The sequence below is a fragment of the Leucopleurus acutus genome, assembly GCF_964270905.1.
Source record: "Leucopleurus acutus genome assembly, chromosome: 5".
In the NCBI taxonomy this organism is placed as follows: Eukaryota; Metazoa; Chordata; class Mammalia; order Artiodactyla; family Delphinidae; genus Leucopleurus; species Leucopleurus acutus.
Genome location: NC_139147.1, coordinates 129,524,456 through 129,545,632, shown reverse-complemented (window position 1 = coordinate 129,545,632; position 21,177 = coordinate 129,524,456). Strand labels below are relative to the sequence as shown.

Below are 21,177 nucleotides of genomic sequence, written 5' to 3'. Positions count from 1 at the left end.
CTGAGATTGATGTGGGCGTCAGAGCAAGCAGGCCCACCCAGAACAAATGACACTGGCTTCCAACTAGGGGATGCTCCCTCGGTGGGAGAACCCCATCCTGGAAGAGAAACCCCAGAAGGCCCTGAGCCAGGCTGGTGCTCAGAGAGGCCTCCCCTGGGGTGGTGACGTCTGAGTAGGGGAGGTCAGGAGGGTGCTGGCTCTGCCTTCACTGCTCTTTCTGGGAACCGAGTTCACCATTTCTCCTGGGAGGTGATAGGCAGCAATGAGCAGTGACATGGGCATGAGACACTGCTGCCAACTCTGCTGTTGGGCAGCCGCTCGTAAGACAGTGGCGCTAACCGCCCCCCTCCACTCCCCCATCTGGGGGCTTCCTTTGGATCCCTGGCTCTTCTCCACCAGACCTAGGGACAGAAGACCCCCAGAGGGTGATGTGGTGCACAGTGGGCCAGCATGAGAAGGCCAAGTGTGACGAGTGGAGTGCCCTGAGCGGTGGCATCTTGAAGTGCACCGCGGAGGAGACCACCGAGGGCTGCATCGCCGCCGTCGCGGTAAGGAGGGCCCCGTTCCTGCAGTTGGGCTTTGACACTCAGACACGCAGCGCTTCTGCAGTCTGGCGGTGAAGCCCCCTTCCCAGATGTCTTCCCATCAGCTGTGAGGCTGAGACGCACTTGTTACGTGCTGCCCTCCCCCACCCCCCACCCCCAACTCTCCAAAGCCACACCCTGCTGCTCCCACAGGCCCGTCCCGCTCGAGGGCCGGCGGAAACACAGAGCAGCCCAGGACCCAGACTGCTTAGGAGCTCAGCTCTGGAGCCCAGGGAGCTCTGAGGGGTCCTGCCTAGGAAGCTGGGTGACACCCCAGGGTGTGGTCAGGACCCCTGTGGATTGGGAAAGCAAATCAACCTTTTCAGTTCTCTGGACAGGTTCAGGTTTTTTTCTGGGGATAAAATTATTACATGCTGGAAGAGAAATGAAAAATAAATGATATCATTTACAACTTTATAACTTAGAAATCAGCACCACATAATTTCTGAGTTATGATGTTGTGTTGGTATCAACCGTCCATTTTCTCTATGAGCAGACAATATTTTTGAGATTAGAAAAAAATTTATAAATAAAAGATTGAAAAAATGACAAGCGTAGGAGACTACAATTTTTCTTAAGAAAGAAGATCTAATTTTGGTAAACATCCCTGGGACCAATTTCTAAGATTAAAGTCTTGCTATTTATACAGTCTCCTAAATTTGTCAATTATAAGAATTAAATGAATTTGAGCGCTTGTAACATTGCCTGGCATATAATAAGCAGTCTATAAATGTTAACAGTTGTTATTATGATTTCAATTCTTGAGCACAATTGGTGCACTTTTTAGGTAATGAAGTATTCATTTAAAATGTTCTTAATGGCTACATAATAGTCCACCAAATATTTATTCAACCAATCTCTAAATGTCTATATCTGAATGATTTCCAAATCCTTTGCTGTTATAAATAATATAGGATTGAACATTTTTGTTCTATACCCATCAATATTTCTAAGTATATCTTTAATATTAATGACAGTGAATATGTCTGGAGTTACTTACTATGTGCCATGCATATGTATGAGCTCTTCACTTGTATTAACTCATTTATTCCTCATGATGAGCCTATGAGGTAGATTTTTCATCCATTTTGTGGATGAAAAAACGTACCTAGAATAGTATTTAGGGATGTGTCCTTTGGATTAGTCAGATCCTGGAGGCTGACACATTCCATAGTGGTTATGAGCAGAAGCTAAGGAATTAAACTACCTAAGTCTTAGTGACCATCTATTGGATAAATTACTTAGCTTCTCTCTGCTTCAGTTAACTAAGGTATAAAAGGGGGAGAATTATAGTACCTACCTTACTGGGTTCTGTGAGGGAGTACATGAGGAAATCATTGTAAAGTGTTTAGAAAAGGGCCTGGCACATAGTAGGGGCTTGATAAGCTTTTGCTTCTATAGTTACTACTGTTTTAAGATAGATTTCTAGAAGAGCAATTAACAGGAGAAGAGCAAAGAGTGCCTGTGTCTGTGTGTTTGTTTCTTGATGACCTTATCTATGAATATAAGTATGCATTTTTTTGTCTCTCTTGTTGGAAAAGTTCATTGATTAAAATCATAAGTTAATTATTAATGAATTATTAATTAGAGTACTAATGGGGTTATAAGAACAGAATTGAACTATGCCATACGGAAGAAAATGTGTTCCATAGAAACAGATTAGACACATACTCTGAGTCTGATTGTCGAGTGAGTGACAGTGGTCACAAAGAAAGTGTAGTGATGGCATGTGCAGTACTCAGAATGGGGTCTCATGCGAGGGCACAGAGATGACCAGGGAGCATGACCTGGGTTGGGTGCTTGCTTCTGGGTTAACAGGCTAAAGGCATGTCCAGCTTTCTAAACCCTGTGTTTATGTGGCAGAAGCTCTGGGTCATACACCATTTGGTTTATCACAGGGACGTGTGACATTAAGCCAATGAGATGGAAACCTCTGAGGATGAGACAGGATAACAGCCTCACTGTTGTGCTATTGGTTTATTTCTTAACTTCAGAAAGGAGAGGCTGATGCCATGAGCTTGGATGGAGGCTTCATCTACACAGCGGGCAAATGTGGTCTGGTGCCTGTCCTGGCAGAGAACTACTGTAAGTGGAGGGGAGGGTCTCCGTGTTTTCTTCCTTCTGGGCTATGGACACAGAAAGGTGAGGAAATAATTTAGTTCAGTGTGGAGATAACAATAGATGTTATCTGGAGTGTAGGGAGCTAGTAGATAACATCTATCTTCCCCAGAGTCAGAACCAGTTAAGATATAGATGCGGAACTTAGGCTGAAAGAAATCAAAATAAAACCTTTATTACTGAAAGAGTGATATTGGAGGGCATGGCATAGAGCTAGCCATGGGGCTTGTCAAATTGTCCTTGAGTTAGAGTCACCCACCAATTCAGGAGGACAGGTCTGCTGGCAGACCGCATGCTGAGGGCAGAGGGAAAACACATTCTGTCATAGGTGAGATCGAAACCACCCTCTCACCATTCTCTTCAACAAAGAAAGAGCCACAGGTGCCTAGATCCTTTTGCCAAATTTACTAATCCAAAATTAGCTCACCCAAGATGCACTGGGACGTTGAGGGATGGGGCCACAAGGTCATGGTCTTTGTGGGGATCCATCCACCTGGAAAAATACAGCCAGGGGAAAAGAGGATTTCACCACTATTTGTTAAATGCCTCATCTGCTATGCAGTGAGTGAGAAACCATACGTTATCCTTCAAAACAAAACAAAACAACTCTATGAAGTAAATAGTGGTATCTCCATTTTACTAAGGCTTGGGGAAGTTGAATGATGTGTCCAAGGTAGAATAAAGACTGCAACCAGGTCTTTCTGAACCATGGGCTGGATCCTTCCCCTCCAACACAGCATGACTACAAGGATTGTCTACACAGCCCAGAGCTCTGAAGGGAAGAATGTCCGTATGCCTAGAATCACATAGCAAATCGAAAGGATCTCTGTCAAGGTCTTCAGTGGCTTCTGTTCCCCACCCCACCCCCTTCAATGAGCATCTCATTTTCTTTCTCTGTAATTCCCTGAATGTTGGGCATGTTCTGGGAGGGAACCTAATGTTCCAGTGGCAAAGGTCAGGAGAGAGGAGGTGAAATAGGACTGCAGGATCTCGCCTTGTTGATGGCCAATGATAAACTGCTTAGCAGCGTTTCTCATTTTATTCTTGACTATTGAGACTGAGAAAGTCAGGACTTGAGTAATGTGAGAATTTAATGACCTGTACCTCAATTCTTTTTCTTTTTAGTGTCTCAAGATGGCAAAGAGCAGCTTGGGTCTAAGTGTGTGAACACACCTGTGGAAGGTGAGTCAGAATCGGTAACACTGGGGCTCAAAGGTAAAGGCCTGGGCTTCCCTGGTGGTGCAGTGGTTGAGAGTCCGCCTGCCGATGCAGGGGACACGGGTTCATGCCCCGGTCCGGGAGGATCCCACATGCCGCGGAGCGGCTGGGCCCGTGAGCCATGGCTGCTGAGCCTGCGCGTCCGGAGCCTGTGTTCCGCAGCGGGAGAGGCCACAACAGTGAGAGGCCCGTGTACCGCAAAAAAAAAAAAAAAAAAAAAAAGATAAAGACCTGTTGTCAGGGAGGGGGTGAGGAAAGCCTTACAAATAAACCAAAGTTAGTAGAGTTGTTTACAAAAAAAGAGAGAGAGAGAGAGAGAGAGATGACACTGCCGCAGTCCATCGTGAAGGAGCAGGTCTGTCGTGGGGCTTGTCACAGTGGACAGAGGGCTCCTGCTTGGACTGCTTCTGCTCACTCTGCTCAGCAGTCCTCTAGAACATGCACATCGCTGGCCGCATCACGTAGATGGGCAAGTGAGGCTCAGGGACAGTGTGACTTGCCCAGGGCCACACAGCCAGGAAGTGGCTGCACCTGGGTTTGGGCAGAGGTGCCGTGACTGGAGACCCCTGCCCTTCCTGACCCACTGCAGTGCTCCCTGTCACATACTGCCACCCATGTCTGCACCGGGGCAGGAGCCCGTTCCTGACATTTCTGGGGCCCAGTGGATGCCTCAGAGGGGGAGGAGGAGGAGAGTCATAGATGCTGCTACTGAAGAGGAGGAGGATGAAGATGAAATCAGCCCTTTAGCTTTTAGTGGCTGGCTTTGAATAGCTGGGGAGTGACCTCCTCTTCAGAATAGGAGACCAGGTGATGAGTTTTCCCATCTGTGTCTCCACATGGGCAGAGAGGTTCTGTGTCTGTCCCTGAGGTACCTAGTCTTGGGCATTGGCTAGAGCAGTGGTTCTCTAGGTAGTGTGGTGTCTGGACCAGCGGCATCAGCGTCGCCTGAGAACTTGTTAGATGTGAGCGTTCTTGAGTCTGACTGCAGGTCTGCTGGGGTCCGGGATGGGGCCGCTGCTCTGTGTTTTAACAAGCCCTTGGGATGATTCTGATGCATATTAAGCTTTGAAAACCATCGTGATGGAGGATCTTGAGATGAAAACAAGTGCTCACCTGGGTTTGGAATTTCTTATGAGACAGAAGAGCTGCAGGAGGTGGGTGGGCACACAAGCTTGGGGTCTTGAGGCCCTGTACCGCCCGCCTCCACAAAGGCCTCAGGGGGGCAAAGCCACTCACCCTGCGGCAGCTGCCCTTTGTTTGCAGCAGGACCCCAGCCCTGGGGTCAACTATCCCTCTTCCCTCTGCTTTCACGGCTTTCTGTCTTCTCTGAATTGGATCTGTATCTTCAACTCTAAGGGCTGGCATTTGGTTGTTCTGATTATAAAATACGTAAAGTCAGAAAGAATTCTAATTGATTCACAAGTGATTGAAATTTCCAGGAACTGCAGTGATATACAAATGTAGGTCAATGAGGATGCTTAGAAGACGGTTCAGGGTAATGGAGAAAGTTAGATTGGAGTAGAGATGGAGAGGGGTTAATCCCAAAGCCACACACACACACACATGAGATGACAATAAATAATACCATTTGTGCAGAAATTGTTACAGCTCAAGAAAGGCACTGTAACAGTATTTGGCCGCCGGAATGGCGTAATAGAACCCAGTCGGATAGACAAGAGCTTGCGGTGGCCTCAGGAGAATCTGCTTCACCAAGAAAGGGGCTCTGGTACTGCTTCTGCATTAGCAATATGGCTGGAAACCTATCCATGTAACCTCCCCTTCCCATTCCTAACGTACAGTGTGCTCATATTAGCATTACTGTTACCATTTCACTGAGGAGAAATTTAGGATCCTAGATGCTAAGCGACTTGTCTGAGATCATTTAGTAACTGGTGAGGCAGGTCTTCCACTGGCATGTTGATTCCCAAATTTTCCAGGCATGAATATATAGATACCTCATCCACAACAGCAAGACAGGGTGTGTGTGTTGGGGGTGGTGGGAGTGGTGGTGGTGAACCACATTACCCATGATTCCAGTCTCTAAATTCAGCCTTGCAGTTTAGGCCTTACTCAACAAGCAGGATTCTGTTACACTCTACTGCAATAGGAATACATCAAGTACCAATGGTGTTCCCATAACAATCAGGAAGAAGACAAGAATGCCCACACCCACCAACGATATTTGACATTATTTTGTAAGTGAATGCAGAAAGATAAGAAAAATATTTAAAAAATATATTGAGGAAAGGAAGAGATTAAATTGTCATTATTAGAAAATGGTATTATTGTAAACCTAGAAAATCAGAGACCTGACTTTAAAAAAGAAGTCATTAAAGCCCTTTCTTTTGGACTTCTATTCAACAGAAATATTTAAGCAGGTGCACACTCCATACAAAGCTTTATTTAGATAAGTGATTTTTCATAGGGAAAAATGGGTCACAACTTAAATGCCCACCAGTAGGGGGATTATAAAACACTGTACTTCTATGCAGTGGACATAACTTAGATTCAACTAATAAATAGAATGAGACAGCCATATCTATTTCTACTGAATCAAAAAGGTATATCATTGAGGAAGAATAAAGCAGTGGCAGAAAAGAATGCACTGGCAGGATTCTGTTGAAAAAGTATGAAGTGTGTGTGTGTAAATATTTGTGAGTGTATGCCTGGAGACATATCTGGAGAGCAGTAGAGTTGCTCTGTTTGGCTGAGTACCTAACAATGATGGTTACTGGGAGGATCTGCTAGAGCAAGGTGAGGGCTTCAAGCTGTTCCCCCTCCCCTGGGAGACTGGCAGGCAGCAACTCTGCAGTACATTTTGGGAGGGCCCTGGAGGTATTGAAATTGCATCCTGGTATCTCTGTTGCAAGGTTATTACGTCGTGGCAGTGGTCAAGAAGTCAGATGCTGACCTCACCTGGGATTCTCTGCGAGGCAAGAAGTCCTGCCACACTGCAGTTGGCACTTCTGCAGGCTGGAACATCCCCATGGGTTTCATATACAACAAAACTGGGTCCTGTAAATTTGGTAAGTGTGCTCTGAGCGGTGGTGCGGCAGCCCCTTCCTTGGGCCTGTGCCTGTGTAGGGGAGAAATTCAGTTCAATGAATGGCATAAGTGGATGGTGTGGACAAGGTCTGGACAGCCATGTGAGTGAGCTTCACATCTCCTTAGCAGGACTCCCCTTTCTCCTCTCCCATTGCTTCTGAGGGGAGTGGTTTGGCCCAAAGGGCAGATCTCAGGGAAATACGCTACTCTTTATGTCTTTCAAATCTGGCTCAGGGAAGAGACCTGGGTTGCAAAGCAAGAGTGGGTCATAGGGAGGCTTCCCTGGTGGTGCAGTTGTTGAGAGTCCGCCTGCCAATGCAGGGGACACGGGTTCGTGCCCCGGTCTGGGAAGATCCCACGTGCCGTGGAACGGCTGGGCCCGTGAGCCATGGCCGCTGAGCCTGCGCGTCCGGAGCCTGTGCTCTGCAACTGGAGAGGCCACAACAGTGAGAGGCCAGCGTACCGCAAAAAAAAAAAAAAAAAAAAAAAGAGTGGGATGTAGGGGTGCACATGTGATATGTGTGTGTGTTTGTGTGTATGTGTTGTCTTTCCACATAAACTGAATTGGCTGCTTTCTTAATTGAAAACCTTACACCAGTAAGTTTTGAGTGCTTTAGCTTTCACTTTCACCCTCACCTCTCTTAAATTTCCGTATTAGTCGTTTCAACAACGCTCTTGCCAATACCTAAAATGCTCCTGCTCCCCGGCTTTCCCCAGCCATCTGACAAATCCGAGCCCTGCAGGAACCCTGTCACCTGCTCTCTTGGCCCTCTGCACCTGATCAGCTGAACACAGCTGGAGAATGTCGCAGGGCAGAGCAGTTCATTCCATGGAGATGCTCCAGCTGCTGACCCCAGCGCTCCCTGCCCTGCCCTGGCGCTCACGAGTACCCCCGCTGTTCCTCTGCTCCACACCCACACTTCCCAATAATTATCCTAATGTCCTAGTTGTCCGTACACTTCCATCCCACGCTTACCTACCTATCACCCTTTCTGAGCACATGATCTCATCTGCACCTGCAAGAGATACTTCAAACCCTCAGGAAGGTTCCCATCAACACCCCACCGCCAAAACTGGGGGCTCCTGCTGGCTGCACCTGCTCAGCCTCCCTCTACAACGCAGCCCATCCTCCTACCTGCACTTGGCTGTGGGCCCTGCCTCGCCCCTCCCCAGAGCTGCACCCTCAGTTACTACCTCTTCCTCTGGTATGTTCAACAATTTCTTTCAGCATGTGAACGCACCCAGTGTCTTCCACCTTTAAAAACCCTCCTTCTCCCCACGTTCCCCTCCAGCTCCTGCCTTCTGTTTCTCCCCTTTATGGCCAAACCTCATAAAATTGTGGTCTCAGCCACTCACCCCACTCACGGCTGCACTCACTGCCCTCTGGCTCCTCCACCTGGTTCCACAGGGAGAACTCTGGTCAAGGCTACCGGGACCTCCATGTTGCTCAACTGGAAGGATGGGCTCCAGTCTGTGCTTCCATGACCTTTCCTGCTTCAGATCACCTTAAACCACCATCTCCTGGCTTTTGTGAAAACACACTGGCTTCTTTTTTCTCCTACCCCTACAAAGTCCCTTTCCCAACCTAGTTAATAAATGTTTGAGTTGCTTAAAGCAACTTTTTTCCCCACTCTAAACTCAACCCCCAAGCCCTCACATCCATGCCTATAGCCTAGATAACGATCTAAACAAACATTATACGTACAAAGCTAGGCACATAGCAAGCACTAGATAAATGTTTGCTGCTGTACGATTATTGTGTCTATATGCTGATAACTGTCAAGTTTTTGTCCCTGGCACAGATCTCTCCTTGCTCTCCAAAACTATGTATATTGAACTGCTTGTTTGACATTATCTAGTCCAGTATTTCAAAAAGTACATTAAACTCAACCTGTACAACATGGAATGCATCATCTCTGCCGATCCTGGCCCTGCTCCAGAGCTGCCTAGCTTGGTGGAGGCCCCCCACAGTCCATCCACTGGCCCCAGCTGGAAATGAGTCTGCCAGCCACCACACACCTGTCCATCACCAGTGATATCAGCTTCTCCTCCTTCCACGTAGCTCCTCCCTCCCCTTTGTGCTACTTCAAGCTGCCCTCATGTCCCCTGGACCCCTGCAGTAGCCTGCTGCCTACACCCCACATCTGTCCTGGCTCACCCTGCTGCTAGACCCCTGGCCCAACATTGTCTAAAGCCCGTCAGAGGCTCCCCATTTCTCTACAAATAAAGAACAAAATATACACAAAGGTGTAAAATATCACATGTGGTCTGGACCCTGACCCCTCCCACTCACTGGACCACTGGGTGGTCCAGGACCGATGGCCTCCATTAAGCTCTCTGTGCTGTTTGCTCCCTCCCCCAACTCCTGCCCTAGGCCTTTGCAGATGCTGCTCCCTGTCTGGAAAACTCATCCCTTTGCCCTTCACTTGGGTAATTCCTATTCATTCTTCATCTCTCCACTTGAGGCCTCTCCCTGACTCCCAGGTATGCACCAGGTTCCTTTATCTGTAGCCGTGGAACTATGTTCTTTTTCCCAGAGCACGGTGGGGAAACACGATGATAGGGAAACATAAATTCACTGGCGTGGTTACTTGAGTCGTGACTGTCACCACAGAAACTTGGGGTCCAGGAGGGCGGGGCTTGTGTGATTTCCTCACCACAGTGCCCTGGGGCTCAGCGCAGGGGTGGGCAGCTGGGCCTCTTGGGCCCCTTCCTGGCCTTTGAGTCATGATGGCAGACCTTGTAAAGATGGACAAGGGCAGTAGAGATCGGAAAGCATACAGGACAGGTTCAACCACCTAGGACTTCCAATTTTGTCCACTCTCTTAGGGTTTAAACCTGTGTCCACCCGTCCACACCACTGACCTGTGCCAGGCCTGCTGTGATCTCAAAGACCCTTGTCCCAGCTTCAGCAAGGCCCCCTTTACTCTGCTTCAGCTGCAACCTTTTTTTTTTAAATTCCATAAGCTTCTTGTTTCTAATCATATGGTACTAAATACCTGAGTGTGTCTTTATGTCACTCAGGCAATTTTAGGAACAAAGTCTGAGGCTTTCTTGCCAGCACAGTCAGGAAGAGCTGACCTCTCGTGTCCTCCTGCGCAGATGAATTCTTCAGTCAAAGCTGTGCCCCTGGGTCTGATCCAGCATCCAGTCTCTGTGCCCTGTGCAATGGCAGTGGCACGCCAGCCCACACGTGTGCTCCCAACAGCCACGAGGGATACTACGGCTCGAGTGGGGCTCTCAGGCAAGTAGCATCTGTCCACCACCTTTCGCTTTGGCACCAGCCTGGTGAATTTCCTGCCCTTTCACCTCTCTCATCATCCCACCATCTGGGTGCTGCATTTAGGAGGAGCCAGAATTAGAGAACAGAACTGCAGATTCCCAGGGGCCCTGAGGACTCAAGCCCAGCCCCTTCCTGGAGCACTCTTGGGCAGAGCCAGCGGACTCAGGGCACCTGGGGAGAGGCAAGACTGATGGACACAGGTCACAACCCTGCTTCTACTTTTGATCTGTTCTTCTGTGTGATTGTGGACAAGTCACAGGATCTTTCAGAGACCCAGTTTAAGATCAAAGGAAGGACACTGGCTACATGCTTCTTACACCTGGTTGAAGAGTATATTTAAAAACACATATTCCTGGGCTCTTCCATCCATTCAAGAAATATTTATTGAGCACCTAGTATGTGGCAGGCACTATTCTAAGTAGAGAGGTTAGAGCAACAGCAAGACACACGGCCTCTGAGTCTCGTGGGGAGAGTAAAACAATAAATACTTAAAGCACAATCACTTCCTGACTGTGATAAGTGCTGGGGGTGGTGGTGGTGACCAAGGGGGGGTGATATGGCAGTGACTCAGGGACAATCTTAGAAAAGGTGGTCAGGGAAGGCCTCGGGATCAGAGGGGCCATGTGAACTGAGGGTTAAATGTTGAGAGGGAATCAGGCCTGAGAAAATATGGAGAAGAGTAATCCAGGAAGAAGGAACAGCAAGGACAAAGGCTGGGGCTGGACAAAGGATGCCATATTTGAGGCCAGAGAAGACGCCAGAGTAGAGCATTGGGAGGGAGGGGATCAGGTGAGGGAGGAGGCTGGAGCTGCAGGCATTGGCTGTCTCGGTGCCTTGCGGGCCTGGCTAAGGAGGTAGAGTTAATTCTCAGTATGAAGGGCACCCTGTGGAGTTAGGGTGTTGTGGAGAACGCGTGAGCCTCTAGAAAGGAGCCTTCTATTCATCACACTGCCAGACTGCTTCATCCCTCCCTCTCCAAAGTTGGGTCACTTTCATAAGCCGTACATAAATTACATATTTTCACAGATCCCACTACAAAAATATATGCTGAACATTAAACCTAGGCTAAAATAGTTGAACTTCTCTTTACACTGGGAAGTACATTGGTATTAGGGTCCATGGTCCCATTTTGGTATGATTACAGTAGAATCACAGAGACCTAGAATTCTGTCCTCGGAGTTCTATCCAGAACCACGGAAGTTCCAAAGTGCAGACGAGCACACGAAGAACAATCTTAGCTCTAGACATCTCATCCTGCCCGCCACCACCTGCCTGCCTTTGCATGCCTTCTAGCTTCCCGGCTCCACCATTCCTACTGACCTGAGGTCCGTTGATCCTGTTCACACCCACCCTCATGTCCTTTTCCCCCTCCGGATGCAGCATACATTCCACAGCCAACCGTGATAATTATTCCCCTGGGCACATCCTCAAATGCCGGTCATCTCTCCTGGCTGAACCTCGACCTGGGTTGGGTGCAACATTCTACTTCGGTGCCAGTGCCTCCAGGCTGACTGGCCTCCCTTTAAAGTAATGCGAACCCAGCTCAGATGAGCCAGAAGTCTCTAGTCCGTTACTACCCCACGCTCCTACAAGACCATTCCATACTCTTTCCTCTCCTCAATCCTCCAACACTTCTTCCTCCATCTGTCACACCTTTGTTTCCTATTTCACCTGAGAAAATTGAAGCAATCAAAAGAGAAACTCCACAACGTCCCACCGCCACATCTGCCGAGTGCTGGCATGTGTGCGCCCCTGGACGCTGCCCTCCCTCCTTTTACTGGGGAGGAGCGGGCCATCTCCTCGCCGAGCCCAGCCCTGCATCTGCAGCGATTGTCTCCGGCAGGCAGCCCGCTCAAGGGCGTTGCCCCAGCGCTCCTCCCCCTCTTTTCTCCTGTGTTCTCGCATCTTATTCTCTACGGGATCATTTCCATCAGCATACAAACATGCTGCTGTTTTCTCACCTTAAACATAAAGAAATAAGTAAAACCTCTCTTGACCTCACTTTCCTCTGCAGCAGCTTTCCATTTCTGTCCTCTTTACAACAAAATTCCTTGAAGGAGGATATTTTAATGTCCTTGCTCGGTTCACTTTCTCTCCTTTCAATCTCCCCAAAGCCTAGTTTAGGAATCTGTTCACCTCCCCCACCCCAACCAGTGGAGTTGGTTTTATTATTGTATTTAAATTATCTACAGAAAACATTCCTCCTTACTGTTGGCACGTGAGAAGAGTACTCCCACCATACCTCCCCACTCCCCGCCTCCCAACCCCCTCCCCTGTATACCACCTCCCACCACGCAGCTGAAACTGCACTTTTAAATTGCCAGGGACCTCTGTGTTGTTAAATAAATCCAAAGCCCAGATCACCGACACCACCGATCTCTTCCCCCACTTGCATACATTTTCTTCCCTGGCTTCAGGACCCCACACTTTCTTGGATTCCCTCCTCCCTCTCCTGTTGCTGCATCTCGGCCTCTTTGCTGGCTCTACCTCATTCCCCAACCTGTACAAGTTGGCGTGCCCCAGGGCTCCAGCACTGGTCTTCTCTCTTCATGCTCAGACCTTGGTGGTTTTATCTAGTCTCGATCTATCTATATGCTGACAATTCCCAAATTTATGTTCCTGTTCAGACACCTCTTCAAAACTCCAGATGAAACTCCAAACGCATATATCCAACTGCCTCCTGGGCATGTCCACTTGGTTTCTAATCACCAGGTCAAGTTTAAATGTCCCAAGCTGACCTTTTGGAATTTACACACTCCCACCCAAACCAGTACCTCCTGAGGTCTTCGCCATCTCAGTTAAAGGTAACTCCGTTTTTCCTTTAGGAAAAAGTCAAAGTGTGTGATAACCATGTCTACTCTCTCTCTCTCAAACCCCACGTCTGGGTCATCATCAAATCGTGTTAGCTCTGCCTGCAAAGGGTAACGAGAATTGTCCTCATCGCCCATCTCCAGTGATACCACCTTGATCTAAACCACCATCATCTCTCCCTGGATTATAACCCCCAACAGATCTCCATGCATCTGTCCTATCCTCCTCCCCCACTCTCGTTGCTGTGTTGTCTCAACACAGCAACGAGAGTGATTCTGTTTAAAGCATTTCTCTGCTTAAAGCCCCCCAGTAATTTTCCATATTACTCAGAGTAAAAGTCAGGGTCCTTCTTTGACCTGTGTGGTCCCTTTGAGATCTGGGAAGGCTCTGTGTGACCTCATCTCCTACATCTTTCCTCTTGTTGTCTCTGCTTCATCTGTGATCTTGGCATCACAGCTGTTTCTTGAAGATATCAGGCACACTCCTGCCTCAGGGCCTTTGCACTTGCTCTTAACCCCACCTGCAGTGCTCCTTCTTCTCATAGCATCATGGCTAGTTCCCTCATTTCCTTTAAGATTTCTCAGGGAAGTCTTTCCTGGCCACTCTCTGATTTTACACACATACCCTTGCCAATATTTCATATCCGCCTTTCTTGCTTTATGTGTTCTTTAGCACTTTTTACTCTCTAGAATACTATACATTTTATCTGCTGATCTTGGTTCACATCTTTTTTCTTTAATAAAGTGAATAAGGACTTTGGTTGCAAGCGAAAACACCCATATGAACCATCTTAAGGCAAGGGCATATTTTAACAGGTGCTGTGGGAGCTTCCTCCTTGTAAGGGCTGAGACCTGAGCCTCAGGAGTAGCCAAGATACTTTAAGGCGAGGGTTGCCAGGTAAAATTCAGGCCATCCAGTTAAATTAGAATTCCAGATAAATGATGAATGAATTTTTAGCACTCTGCTTCTCTTCTCTCTCTCTCTCTGCACATCTGCCTCATTTCTCTTTCCCTGCAGGGTGGTTTTCTCTGTTTCTCAGTCTACACAGAGGGAATGTCTGTGACCAGCAGCCCCAGCATTGTTACAGGTCTTTAGTTATAAAGAAGCAAACACAGGCCATAACGTATTAGTCCCAGGTCCCAGGACATAGGATTGTCAGCCCAGTTCAGGTGAAAGTTTCCCGCTCACATAACTCATGCTGTGAAGTTGCATTGTGAAGTTCCAGCTGCCTCCGCTGTGACCAGATGGATTAAAGCAGATGGGGGGGGGGGGTCAGTACTCAAAAAAGTAGTAAAGCTAGGTAGACCGAACAAAAGCCGAGAATTTAAAAATAAAATTATACAAAGGGAATTTTGTTTTCTTAGGTATAAAAATCATATTATAATACTACTTTATATGGTAATGCTGTGAGCAATACAGGCTGGTTTATGTGAAAAATGACAAATAAATCAGTGGAAGAGAAAAAATTTCCAAGACAGGTACATGGACATACTATATTTAATCTAAAACAAAGATGACATTTCAGATCACTGGGGAAAGGATGAACTTGAGAGATCAAATAAAATGAGTACAGTGAACCTAGCTCCTGGATCTGGTGACCTGGGCAGGAGGAGATTCAATACTGAGTCAGTCCCCTAAGATGACTGGCAAGGGTCAGAGAGTCATGTGCAGGGGTGCTGATGGCAAGTGCGATGATCCTTTCAGGTGTTTGGATGAGTCCTGGAGAGAGGCCCATTGCTAAGGGCAGTGTGGGGTCAAGGCAGGGCTTATTGTTTGTTTTTACAAGAAGTGTGGAAGCTGATGAGAAGAGTGAAGAGGGTTATAGAAGAGAAAGAGGATGACTACAGTGGAAAGTGCCTGAGCGTGGGTGAGGTGCAGACCACCCAGGGAGGAGACTTTTGCTGGAGAGAGACCTTCCCTCCTCCTTTGTCCCTGGAGGGCAGGAGCGAGCTGGAGACTTGGGCTGCCAGATTTGGCAGAAGGATGCTGAAAGGAAGCCCAAGTGATGATTTCTGTGTTTCCTCTGGGAAGCCAAAGCACATGTCAGAGTGTGAGTGTTGGGTAGGGGTGTGTGGAGAGACAGAGGTTTACAGGAAGTGGGAGAACGTTTTGGAGTCCATGCTCTATAGAGTTGAGGGGGTGCTGTCTCAAGCTCTATAGAGCGGGGGTGAGGGGGCACTGTTTCACACTTGAGCACAAATCAGAATCTCCCAGAGAGCTTGTTAAAACACCGATGGCTAGACCCCACCCCCCAAATTCCTGAGCCAGTAGGTCTGGGGTGGGGCCCGAGAACGTGCATTTCTAACTAGTTCCCACTGGTGCTGATGCTCACACTTGGAGAATCACAGATCTAGAGCAGAGAAGGGACAACAGGAATGTCCAGGTGAAGTCAACGATCGGGAAGCTCTGGTTTACCTCACTGCCGAGGTACAGACACACCTGAGGCAGACGATCAGGCTCTTTCAGGACTGAGATTGTACTGGCCAGGGTGGAGGGCGTGGTGTTGAAGCAAGGAAATAGAGCAAGATGGAGAATTGAACGGAGTAGCTGAGCCTAGCTAATGATAGAGGGACCCGAAGATTAGGAGAGAGAGAGAACTGGATCAATTCCAACTGATTGAATGTCACAAAACTGATTTTTAATGCGCTCAACATTTCTCACAAAGAATGCACCTTAGGGCTTCCCTGGTGGCGCAGTGGTTGAGAGTCCGCCTGCCGATGCAGGGGACACGGGTTTGTGCCCTGGTCTGGGAAGATCCCACATGCCGCAGAGCAGCTGGGCCCGTGAGCCTTGGCCGCTGAGCCTGCGCGTTCGGAGCCTGTGCTCTGCAACGGGAGAGGCCACAACAGTGAGAGGCCTGTGTATCACAAAAAAAAAAAAAAAAAAAGAATGCACCTTAAACACACAGAAACATTTTTCAGGGGATTAAGCATGAAAAATATCTCATGATGCACATTAACTTTTGTTAAGGCTGAGTAGACATATGGATGTGATAGGACTCCTTCAGAATCACATCTTCCACGCTGATTTTAATCTCTGATGTGTGTTTTGATCCAACCAGAGAATTATCCTTGGATATCCCTATTAATAGGAGAACACAAGCAGCTCTTGTGGAGAAACCAATCAGTGTTTAAAACAAGGAACCAAACAATAGGTATCTACAATAGAATCTAAATAAGCAGACTTCTTTTTTCCACGGCATTTCCCCTTGAGTCCCCAGGGACAGCAGGCATCACAGGAGCGTGTGTGGTGTAAGTGGCCCGGGGTAGGGCTGGGAGCTCCCAATGGTTCCCTCTTGGAGCCTCTCCCTCCCACTGCTGTGAGTCCTCCTTGCTGACCTGACCCTCTCTGTGCAGGTGTCTGGTTGAGAAGGGAGACGTGGCCTTTGTGAAGCATCCCACGGTCCTGCGGAACACTGACGGTAGGCGCCTACGCTGTCCTTTCCTTTCTCGGAAAACTCAGAGTCCTTCCTGGGAAATCATTCCCCAGATGGGCAAGGGGGAAGTTTATTAACCCCATCAGACTCTGGTGACTTTGGTCTAACCTTTTTTATTTAGGGAATGAGAAAATTCTTCATGTCTGGGCAGACTTGACAGGGTTGGTTATCACATTGGTCTTGAACTCAACTGACAAACACACAGCTGCCACAGTCCATATGAGCACATCTGGCTGTCTTGATTTTTAGGCGTTCAGGATACAAGTTTTTGTCAGCTATGTGTATTGCAAATATCTTGTCCCTCTCTGAAAAGGCTTGCCTTTCACTTTCTTGATGATGTCTTTTGATAAACATTCTTCATTTTAGGATGGTTCAATCCATCAGTCTTCTCCTTTCTGCCTAGTGCTTTTCAGGTCTGTTGAAGAAATCTTTGCCTTTAAGAGAATCTATGAGTTTATGAATGTTGCTCTTCTGCTTTATTGTAAAGGCTTTATTGGGTTTTTTTTGTGCCCCTGTGATTCTCCCAGGCACTGGTGGTCGGTCACACCCCCCATTGAGGGTGCCTTGACCAAAGCTGTCAGCTGTAGCCCGTCCACCTCCTCTCTCTCCCCAGGAAAGAACCCTGAAGCCTGGGCGAAGGATCTGAAGCAGGAGGACTTCCAGCTGCTGTGCCTCGATGGCACCAGGAAGCCTGTGACCGAGGCTCAGAGCTGCCACCTGGCCATAGCCCCAAGTCATGCTGTGGTCTCAAGGAAAGATAAGGCGGATTTTGTCCGCAGAATGCTCTTCAATCAACAGGTGTGGGAATTCAGTCCTCATCCCCGAAACGAATGCTTAGGTTACTTGCAGAGCTGCACAGGCCACATCCCAGTCGCATGCCCTTTCTCCCTCGGCAGTGGGCCCTGACTCTGATGAATGCGGAAGGCTGGCGGCTGCGCTCACTTCTTGCTCTGGGGCTGTCTAGGATATCACAGTGGACTGGAAGAGTCCCAGACGCATGGGTATCTCAAGCGTCTCCCTGAGACTCACTTGACTCTCTAAGCAGAGTCGTGGTACCTCTTGGGCTTGTTCTGTCACAGATATAAGGGAGTTGGCCCTGTGCCCTTCACAGTAGGCTGGACTACATGTGGAAAAGGCAGAACGGAGGTTACTCTGTGTGACCTAGGGAGGATCCCAGTGTGTTTCCTGGACCTGGGTAGGCTGAGACTGTTTTGGTTTCGTGAAAGTCAAAGAGCCAACATTCAGACAACTCATGACCTCTACAGGCAGCCAACAAGGGATGACCCTATGAAGTAGTGGCTGTCTGAATCAGATGATCTTAAGGAAACCCAGAGCCTTGTCTGCCTTTTGCCCTAGCACACCCCATTCCTGGAGGAGCCCCAAATGAGTAATACATATCTTAGCACATTCTGCCCACACATCCCAGTTAAAAGGTGATGACCCAGGGACAGGTGGAAATACAGAGGCTCTTGGTCATGGACTTTTGAAGGGATGGGTCCCACACAGAGCAAGCTGTCACCTGGGCTACAAGGAAAGTGGACAAAGGAAGGGGGGAGGGGCAGGAAGCGGGGGAGGGGCAGGGTCAGTGCCTGGGGCAGGTCCAGAGAACAGAAGAGGCAAGGTAGTAAGGGCTCCGGCCACAGGAAGACATGGAAGGATGACCCAGAGAGTTGAAAACATCTGGCAGTGATTGGTTGGGATAGTGATACAGCTGTGAACTTGGAGCTCTTTCTATTTAGCAGTTGCTTTACATACATCATCTCAGTATTTAGCGTAATTACCTCCATATACAAATGAGTAAACTGAGGTTCACTGAGCTCCGTCAAGAATTTTCTTAATGTCACTCGACAGGAAAAGCTAGGGCCTGGATTTGAACCCAGAGGCCATGCTTTGTGCCATTTTACTACGGTACCTCCTAAGCTGTCTCTGTGTCCCAGGTCTCCTAGGGCCTGGCTCTGAGCAGTCCAGCAGACTCGGGGCTTCTGAAGCAGAACACACAGCTCCGTGCTGCCCGGTGCTGCTGGTCACTCGCTGTCTGTCTGTCTAACCCAGGAGCTCTTTGGAAGAAACGGGTTTGAATACATGATGTTCCAGCTGTTCAAATCCTCAAGCAAGGATCTGCTCTTCAGCGATGATACAGAATGTTTGGCTAACCTTCAGGACAGAACAACTTATCAAAAATACTTAGGGCCAGAGTATCTTCATGCTATTGCTAACATGAGACAGTGCTTACACTCTGGTGAGTAGAATAAACACCAAGGAGCAATAACGTGGGGGTCAAGGTAAACATGTTTGTCTTAAGGACAACAGTGTGCCAAGCCTGGGCCAGTACGAATAGGACAAAAAGATTAGGAAGGCTTGCTCCTGGCCCTGCAAGAGGATTCAGGCTTACCAGGGAGGCAGTCAATTAGGCCACAGTATAAGACACTAACTGAAAAGGCCAAATCATTTGAAGGAGCCAGAGAGTGCAACAGAACTGAAGATCATTTGGAAATTAAACTTGTTTACATGTATATTTCCATTTTTTGGCTAATAGAATGAAAATATCTGTATGTGGGAGCACTTCAGTGTAGGGAGGAGGTTGGAAATGACACACACATACCACTCATAGTGGACCAATTTTCAAAGATTTTAAATAAAATGTATAATTAATATTAAAATAAACAAGTGTTGTTAGCCTAAGCAGGCCACCTCTACATATATACATATGTAGAAGTGGCACTAAGTAAGTCATTTCTCTCTATTTCTATGTACTATAGACATGGCATAGCTGCCTCAAAAAAAATAAGTTGGAGAAATAAACTTAGAGCTGGAATAATCAAATTATTGGGAGTGTGCCTGAATTTTTGTTAAATTATATCATGTGTTAGAGACGTGGAGAATAGGAGGAGAGGAAAATGTAGATGTTTAAGGATAGCACTGACATCAGTTAGAGGAGAGAGAGAGAGATTTTTTTAAAAAAATCTTCATTACCTACCATTTACTTTTAGAAAATAGGAAGAGCGTCATACTTAATAAGCACAGGCAGTACCTGACGGTCTTTCTCTTATGTTACCTCTCACAGAACTTCTGGATGCCTGCACATTCCATGGAAATTAAAAATTGATCCAAGTGGGCAACCGCAGAGATGCTCAGAGCCTGCAAATCCAGTGGGGCCACATTCTCACTTGTCTGCATGGTGGGTCTGTGTTAATATCAGTTAATCTTTATAAGTGTGTCCTGTAACTGATGCAAAAAATAAAATGAATAAAAATTATTGTGTCTTTCAGAAAACTTCATGAAATGTTCTCAGATTTTGGCAGGGGCAGAAAATGGTTTGTTTATACTAGAATTGTGCTTCTGAATTTAGTATGTTTTAAATTATATCTTTTTTTAGACCTCTACCATACTAGCTCAACTTCCCTCCCTATTGTTTGATGGTTTTACCCAAGAGTCACTTAAATAGAATTTAAGCAATAAATCTGTCTGAAGGGAGTCTGAGTGTGCAAAAAAAGCATTAGTGTGTGCAGTATCAAGGACTGATAAGGAATGAGTTTCTGCATTTTGAAAATATATTTGAGCATTTAAAATCCATAATGTCAAGCGGAATCAAACTCCTGATCAGATTAATTGAAAAATATGAAAATTACCGCAAAAATCTCATCCTACTACCTTTTTGCAGTAAATTTCCTAGAAGTGTGATTTACACTCATTTAAGTCAGTTTCTTATCAGAGATTTTGCCTTATCTATTATTACCATGATTCCAGCCTATGGTAGTGCCTCAATAAATGCTGCATGGGAACCCAAGTTATATATTGTGAAGTGTCAGTTTGGTGTATGGACTTCTGCTTCTGCCTGTGAATGAGTAACCAGTACAGGATTTGCTGTCCTTCCATAAACAACTAAAAAACTGGAAAAAATACATGAAACAAATGTTCTCAAACATTGGGCTATAACAGTGCAGGACTATGATCCTTGAAAGAAGGAAAAGAAAAGAGGTGTGCAGAGTGATGACCTTACTTTTTCCTTAGAGGAAATTTCCAGATCATGGCAAAGGGAGCAGGAACCCAAGAGAGCCCATCACACTGAGTTGAGGAAACAGAGATAGGAGTTTGGGGAAGCCAGAGTGACTGGAATTTGTATACAGAGAGATCTGTACAGGAGTCTCCTTGAAATGTTTGGCAAAATACTAATCTGCTTGTGTATAGAATGAAACTGAAGTCCGTCAGGCTAGGCAAAGAATGACTGTGAGAGGCCCATAAGCTGAACAATGCCCAGGGCTCCCATGGGGCCAGGAGTCAATCACATTCCTACCAACCAGTGTGAAGAGACCTCACTGAACACCTAAGCTTTTCTCTGAAGGCAGCTGGGGCTGAAATAGCTGTAGACTAAGGGCTGCTCCATAACTGCCCTTACTGAGAGTGACACTAGCCTTGGTGAGATCAAGCAGCTCTGCAAGTCACCTGACTGCCCTCTAAAATAAACCTCAATACTCACTAAAGGAATACAACAAAATCTAAATATTCAACAGTGTGACATGCATAATATCCAGCATCAGATACAAAGATTACCAGATGTGCAAAGAAGCACAAAATGTGACCCAGAGTCATCAGAAAAATCAACCAGTAGAAACTCACCTAGAAACCACAGAGATGATGGTATTCAGACAATTAACTTTAAACAGTTGTTATAAACAGGCACA

General features: G+C 47.1%; 1 protein-coding gene across 2 annotated transcripts in view; it reads left to right on the top strand.

Moving 5' to 3' along the window:
- LOC309962232 (inhibitor of carbonic anhydrase) overlaps positions 1-19,753 on the top strand; it is a 40,296-nt gene extending 20,543 nt beyond the window's left edge. The window contains exons 9-17 of one of the 2 annotated variants that reach the window (XM_082839910.1): positions 406-548; positions 2,579-2,669; positions 3,828-3,884; positions 6,791-6,946; positions 10,068-10,209; positions 16,416-16,480; positions 17,109-17,293; positions 18,548-18,734; positions 19,560-19,753. In XM_082839910.1, the coding sequence (XP_082696036.1) occupies positions 406-548; positions 2,579-2,669; positions 3,828-3,884; positions 6,791-6,946; positions 10,068-10,209; positions 16,416-16,480; positions 17,109-17,293; positions 18,548-18,734; positions 19,560-19,594 (1,061 nt within the window). In that variant the 3' untranslated portion in view covers positions 19,595-19,753. Of the gene's footprint in view, positions 1-399; positions 549-2,578; positions 2,670-3,827; positions 3,885-6,790; positions 6,947-10,067; positions 10,210-16,415; positions 16,481-17,108; positions 17,294-18,547; positions 18,735-19,559 lie in introns of both variants that reach the window. The other variant, XM_082839909.1, reaches the window with a different exon arrangement.
- Positions 19,754-21,177: the final 1,424 nt, after the last annotated feature.